The 7,164-nt window shown below is 54.1% G+C and overlaps 1 protein-coding gene across 1 annotated transcript in view; it reads left to right on the top strand.

Annotated features, from left to right (window-relative positions):
- The window catches only part of GALNT16 (polypeptide N-acetylgalactosaminyltransferase 16), a 95,851-nt gene that overhangs the window by 58,700 nt on the left and 29,987 nt on the right, over positions 1-7,164 (top strand). The window contains exons 2-5 of the mRNA XM_003797365.3: positions 386-543; positions 4,280-4,378; positions 5,254-5,321; positions 6,140-6,205. Coding sequence (XP_003797413.1) covers positions 386-543; positions 4,280-4,378; positions 5,254-5,321; positions 6,140-6,205 — 391 coding nt within the window. The remainder of the gene's footprint in view (positions 1-385; positions 544-4,279; positions 4,379-5,253; positions 5,322-6,139; positions 6,206-7,164) is intronic.

Here is a 7,164-nt window from a genome sequence, read left to right as displayed (position 1 = left end):
CTTGAGCCCAGGAGTTGGAGGTTGCTGTGAGCTGTGATGCCACAGCACTCTACCCAGGGTGACAGCTTGAGGCTCTGTCTCAAAAAAAAAAAAGAGCATCGATTAAGAGTGTGGGCTTAAGAGTCAGAAGGACCAGTGTGAATGAAGACCTGAGACTTACTAGCTCTGACCCTGGACGCTTTTTTATAAAAGCTTATTGAGCCTCAGTTTCCTCATCTGTACAAAGAGGGCGGTAGAGCTCCTCCTCACGGAATTGGGATAAGACACAAATGAGGTGATGCATTTGGCCACCTGGTGTGTACTAAGCTGCTCTGTGGTCCTAAGCACTTACCACGTGGTGGGCCCCTCCTGCCTGTGGCTACTCTGATGCTGACCTTTGTCTCAGGTGACAGGAACACCTTCCAAAGGTTTTGATGAGAAGGCGTACCTGTCAGCCAAGCAGCTGAAGGCGGGAGAGGACCCCTACCGGCAGCACGCCTTCAACCAGCTGGAGAGTGATAAGCTGAGTCCTGACCGGCCCATCCGTGACACTCGCCATTACAGGTATGGCCTCCTGTGCCCACAGAGAGAGATGTTGAGAAAAGGCCAACATTGTTTAGCTGACTTTCTTTTACTCATGTATGTTAAGAAATGAAGACAGTTCCCTTAGACACAGCCTGGTGATTTAGACATTCAAATACCCTCACCTCCTTTGCTTTTTTGATGCCTCTTTATTTCATTGACCTACCAAGGGCCTGCAAAGGCCAAAAAACCCCTGAGCTGGGCCCAGAGAGGCCCCTCAGCACCTCCTTGGATGTCCCAGCAAGACCATGAGGAGGTCTGAGGGAGTGGGTGAGCCAGGTGCTCTTGGTGCCCTATTGGGACTGCCTGAGGTAAAGGGCCACCTGCCCACCCACTGCACATAGTAGAGTGCAATGCACTGCACCACTGGAACCCTTTCCTGCCCTTCCTCCTGCCCCGCTGCCTCACCTGCTCCCAGAAATGCCCCAAGCCTTGTTTTTATTTCTCTTAGTGTGATAAGGTGGGGAGGCCCTAGACCACCTGTCCCTAGATCAGGACCAAGGACACTCCCTCTAATCCCAGCTCAGTCTGAGTGACTGGGCTTGAGCAAGTCATCACCTCCTTGATCCAGGCCCTTGTGTATCCTGTCTAGAGTGTCAGAGTCACCACCCTAGTCTTTCCTCTTCCCACCTATGGGAACAATCTGGACTCCTGCCAAAGCACACCCCTTGCCTCCACATGGCCTGGCCTCATCCACCTGTTCCCCTAGCACTTAGTGCCCTGCAATCCACCTCTTCCCCTAACACTTAGTGCCCCGCAGTCCTAACCAGTTTCCTCCCTTTCTTTTCCACACATGCTTTTCCGTCTGCCAGAACACCCCTTCCCCTCATATCCTTCAAGACTGGGCTCAGGCCAAGGGAGGTGGTTCACACCTGTAATCCTTTCACTCTGGGAGGCTGAGGCAGGTGGATCACTTGAGCTCAGGAGTTTAAGACCAGCCTGAGCAAGAGCGAGATCCCCCCCCCCAACGTCTCTACTAAAAATAGAATAACTAGCTAAATGTAGTGGTGCAATGCCCATAGTCCCAGCTATGTGGGAGGCTGAGGCAAGAGGATCGCTTGGGCCCAAGAGTTTGAGGTTGCTGTGAGCTATGACGCCATGGCATTCTACCAGAGTGACAAAGTGAGACTCTGTCTCAGAGGGAAAAAAAGACTGGCTCAGTGTCCTTTCCTCTGTGGACAGTTGCCAGCCCCAGCAAGGTTGGGGCCCTCCTCTGTACTCTGTGCAGACATCTAATTGAGTGGCTAGGGCGCTGTTGCCATTGATCTTCCCCTCTGCCTGAAGCTATGTACTCAGAGCCAGGCTGGCCTCTGCCTGGTCCTGGCTGGTGGGCAGGCAGCAATGACTCTGGCCAATATTGCTTAGACGCCTGAAGCAGCGACTGCAGGCACAAAGGATGTACATGAGAAAAGGATACAGAGGGGCCCTGGTCCTAGCACCTTCCTTGTCACTCTTGGAGGCATGCCTGAAGTCCAAGAGGCTTGGTGGCCTGTGCGAAGTGAGAAGGATGCAGGGCTTGGGGAGCTCCAGACCTGTCACTGTCCTGCTGCCCCAGCACTGTGGGCCTCCAGAACCCACTCATGCTGCCAGATGAGTCAGTGATCCTGCTGCACAGCAAGACTCCCTGATGGGTCAGTGGCCTTTTCCTGTCTGCAGAAGCTTTTTCTTAGTCAGTCCTGAGGCCCTGTCCTGGCATGTCTTCTGCTCTGCTGATGAGGTTATGTCCATGAAGCTCCACCTAGAGACCCTTCACCAGCAGCCCTAGCCATGACCTGCCTAATCCCCAGGGCCCAGAGGACCTGCTGACCCAAGCTGTGGGTTGAGGGCTTGGGCCTGGAGAATCTCAGAACCTTTTCAGGTGCTCACTGAGAAACTTAGAGGGAAAATTGCCCTTGGGGCAATGAACATTCTAAAATGGTTCTCTATGTCTGGTGTCCTCAAACTATAGCCCGTGGGCCACATGCAGCCTGCCTAGGACATTTATCCAGCCTGCCAGGTGTTTTTGCTGCCGCTGCCTGCCCTGCTTAGCAGCCAACTTGTCCCGGGGCCCGTAGTCCAGTCCTCCAACGGTCTGAGGGACAGTGAACTGGCCCCTTGTTTAAAAAGTTTGAGGACCCCTGTCCTAGGCAGTGGTGGGTTGGTGGGGTGCTGCCAGGCCTTCTCAGAAGGCTGAGGATGCTAGGGTGTGTGTGTGTGCATGTGCATACATGTATGCCTGTGTAAGTGCAGTGCACATGTGTGTGCATGCACATGTAGGTATGTGCACTCACGTGTGCACACAATGCATAGTGTGCTTTGCACATGTGCGTGCATGCGTGTATGTATGTGTATACATGCATATATGTATGTGTGCGTGCATGTGTATTTGTAGGGGACAAAGGTCGTTTTGGCTTTGGTGGGCAGTCCTCCTGTGGTGGGGCCTGTGTGCTGGTGGGAGCCTCCTGTTCTCTGTGGCCCCCTAGGCTGCAGCTTCTGCTGGTTTCCAAGTCGTGAGGCTAGTTCCTGGCCCAGGAAGGCTGGGGCACAAAGACAGAGACCTGGGGCTCTGGAGTAGGCACTGAGGGCTGCCACCCAGGAGGCATATGCTCCTCCCAGCACACCCTGCCTCAGCCGGCCAAACTCACTCCTGCTCCCAAATCTGCAGGTCCTTGGAAAACATGACTTCTCAGGGGCCAGAGGAGAATTTCCCTCCCAAAAGCTACCCTCCCCCGCCTCAAGGAGAATTATTATAAAGCCTGTCAGGATTTCTCCCATGGGGGTCCCAGGCTGGTGGGACTCCTGCCTGTCTGACCCGGTCTGCTCTGCAGGGCAGGAAATGGGTCTGAGAATTCTGTAGGCTGCTGTCGGTGGAATGAATGCCATAAAGAAAAAATAGTCCCTGCTGAAGTAGTCCGAGAGCAATCATAATAAAGAAGATGGCTATGGAAACTAGCAGCTAGGCCGCCTTCCAGCCGCCTGGGAGCCTGCAGATGAGTTCCCAGAAACAACAGGGAGGAAGCCTGACAGGAAGGGATTGTTTTAACTCCCTTTCTAGAGGAGGGGGAACCAGTGGACTAAAAAATGTGTCTGTGATGGCCGGGGAGGGAGGAGGACGCTGGGAAACGCCGTTAGTGTCTTCTCAGGGGCTTGTTTCCTGCCAGGGACCCAGGACCCAGGAGGAGGGGCAAGGTCGCTCTGCGGCCTGTGGTCTGCAGCAGGGCTGTTCGTGTTGGGCAGTGCCAGGGAGGGGGCGTGTTGTGGGGTGATGCTTCTCCAAATCCTCCCAACATCCTGAGCTGGAAGAAGGTGAGAAGAGAAGGAAAAGGTTTCTAGTATTGGGAGACAAAGAGAGGTGTTTCCCTCTTGCCCTCTCCCTGCTCCCATTTTGTCCTCCATGGTCTACCCCATTGGGCAGGGCATCTGTTGGCTCAAGACTGTGCACTGGGGCCTGATGCAGCACCTGTGCACAGTAGGGAGCCCTCCTGAACCTGGACGTGTCAGTGGAAGTGGGGTTCTGGTCTTGGGTAAGGAGCTCTCAGGCCTTGGAAGTTCCCCTAACCTATGCCTTCCCTCTGATGACTCTGACGGGTGGCATCGGGGTGCTGGGCTAGTGTGGGCTAGAGCATGGGTGTGGAGGTGGCCTGGCTGTGGCTTGCTTCGCTGCTTCACAGAAGTATTCCGGGGTAGCAGACTGAATAAAGAGAGGCCTTGAGCCTCTGATCTCCCGCTCCCTTCTCAGTTGCCCGTCCGTGTCCTACTCCTTGGACCTGCCGGCCACCAGTGTCATCATCACCTTCCACAACGAGGCGCGCTCCACTCTCCTGCGCACAGTGAAGAGGTAAACCCAGCCATGGTGTCCTTGTGGCAGTGGTGCTCCCCCAAGGCCTTGGCTGACCTGCAGCACCTCTGACAGGGAATGACTGAGATCAGGTGCTATGTATGGGCAGACAGCATGAAGACCAGTGGGCACTGGGATGGTGGGTCCTGTCCTCCTCCTGAGAAGCTGGGGCTGGTGAGTGAGGGTCAGGGAGACCCCAGAAGTCTGACTGTCAGAGAAATGCAGCGGTCTAACATGAGGTCAGCATCCAGCAGAAATGCAGGCATCAGGACAGAGGCAGGGAGGGCTGGACATGAGGCCTCAGGAGGCTAGGTGGCAGCCAAGTGAGGGGCCTCTTCTGTTTTCCATTTCCTCAATGAACTTAGATAAGAATGAAACTGGGAAAGGAGTGCCCAGTGGTATTGCAGGGATAAAAAAAGGGTTTCCTTTCCCAGGGAGCAGAGGAAGGGAAGGGATAGGGAGGGGAGGAAGCAGAGGGGCTCCCCTCCTGCCCTTTTAGGTAGGAAGGAGCCTCACCAGTCTTCCAGGCAGGCAGCTCCAGTCTAGTTGGTATTGCCCCTGGGCAGGGCTTGCTCAGGTCCAGGCAGCTTGAGCAGCTCCAGTTCCTGCCTTGTCAGCTCAACTAGGGCAGTCCCCCCACCCAATCTGGGGTTGGTTCCAAGAGCCCAAGGACCCAGGCAGCAAGGTCAGCTTGGTACTCCAAAGAGCTCACTGTTTCTCAGCCACTGATCAGGGCCCAGGAAGTCTGCAAACAGTTGTCCATGGCCAGTGTGCTGGCTCCTGAGCTGGGCAGTGGGAAGGTCTCACAGCACAGGGAGGGTAAATGGGAGGTGGCCCCTAATTCTGGGCTTCTTCTGTCTCCACTGCTGCTCCAGTGTCCTCAACCGAACTCCTGCCAACTTGATCCAGGAGATAATTTTAGTGGATGACTTCAGTTCAGACCGTAAGTATTCACCTTTTCTGTGCCCCCTCATTTCCTCAGAATCCCAGGCAAGCACTCTTGAAGTTGTCCTGGCCATCCCCGACTGACCTTTCTGCCCTTCAGTGGACATTCTGGGTCTTTTCTAGGACCCTTCTCTGGCCCTATTCCTTGATGCCAAAGGAGGGGAAAGAAGGGTGGGTATTGTTTGGGGTAGGACACCAGTGAGATGACATTAAAAAAAAATCAGCATCACAGTTTGGCACCCATATACAGTGGTTAGGGCGCCGGCCATGTACATCCGGGCTGGTGGGTTCGAACCCGGCCCAGGCCTACTAAGCAACAGTGACAACTACCACCACAACAAAAAAAAAACAAACAGCTGGGTATTGTGGTGGGTGCCTATAGTCCCAGCTACTTGGGAGGCTGAGGCAAGAGAATTGCTAGAGCCCAAGAATTGGAGGTTGCTGTGAGCCGTGATGCCATGTCAAGGCACTCTCCTGAGGGTGGCACTCTACTGAGGAGACTTAGTGAGGCTCTTTCAAAAAAAACCCCAAACAAACAAAAAGTCAGCATCAACAGCCTATTGTTATTACAACGCAGGTGAGAATGTGGGGTTGGTCATTGTTGCTGATGTGCTCTGGCCTCCCCAGTGGGGGGAGGAAACACCATAGGTACAGGCATTCTACAGTCTGGCCTGGGAGCAGGGCCATTCTTTAGCCAGTGATGACTGACCCCCTTCACCTTCCCCAACCCAGCCCTTTCCTGGGCCTAGTATGGGGCAGTTCCTGTGGTCTGATGCCCTTCCTGAACCAGTTTGCCTTCCCTCTCTGCACCCTCAGCCGAGGACTGTCTGCTCCTGACCAGGATCCCCAAGGTCAAGTGTCTGCGCAATGACCGACGAGAGGGTGAGTCCAGTGGGCCTGTCTTGGTGTAGTCCTCTGCGCCTGCCCACTCCTTTTGGTAGTATGGCACACCAAGCCAGCACGGCCCCCCTGCATTCCTGATGGCTGCGACCAGGGTCTGCCAACCCTCCTGCCTAGCTCAGCCCCTCTCACGGCACAACTGTAGGCAAGTTGTTCTACTCTTGGCTGCCGTGATTGTCTCTTCTGCCTTGCGAGTTTGTTGTAAGGATTAAATGAGATAGGCTACGTGGAAAGGCTTTGAGAAAATCAAAGGGAAGTATGAGGTAGCTGTGGCCTCATGGCAATCAGGGGGTGTTCTGGGGCACCCACTACTGAATTGCATTATGTATGGCACTCTGGAAGCCACAGAAGTGTGGTGAGTCCCCATTTATTGTTGTCAGTAGATTCTTGGAAACTTCAGCTTTAAGGGAAACAATGTATAACAAGACCAGTTTTATCATGGGCTAATTGATAAGAGCAAGTTAAGGCCGGTCAGGATGGCTCATACCTGTAATCCCAGCACTCTGAGAGGCAGAAATTGGAGGATTACTTGAGGCCAGGAGTGCGACAAGACTGCCTGAGCAAGAGCAAGACCTTGTCTACTGAAAATAGAAAAATTTGCCAGGTGCAATGGCTCCTGTGGTCTCAGCCAATTGGGAGACTGAGGCAGGAGGATCATTTGAGCCCAGAAGTTGGAGGTTGCTGTGAGCTATGTTGATGCCTCTGCACTCTAGCCTGGGTGACTGAACAGGACTGTCTCAATAAAAAAAATAAGGCTCAGCGCCTGTGGTTCAAGTGGCTAAGGTGCCAGCCACATACACCCAAGGTGGCAGGTTCAAATCCAGCCTGGGCCTGCCAAACAACAATGATGGCTGCAACCAAAAAATAGCCAGGCGTTGTGGCAGGCGCCTGTAGTCCCAGCTACTTAGGAGGCTGAGGCAGGAGACTCGCTTGAGCCCAGG

This window comes from Otolemur garnettii, unplaced genomic scaffold (assembly GCF_000181295.1).
Source record: "Otolemur garnettii isolate 467f Iridium unplaced genomic scaffold, OtoGar3 scaffold00115, whole genome shotgun sequence".
NCBI lineage: Eukaryota > Metazoa > Chordata > Mammalia > Primates > Galagidae > Otolemur > Otolemur garnettii.
This window is presented reverse-complemented; position numbering and strand designations above follow the sequence as displayed.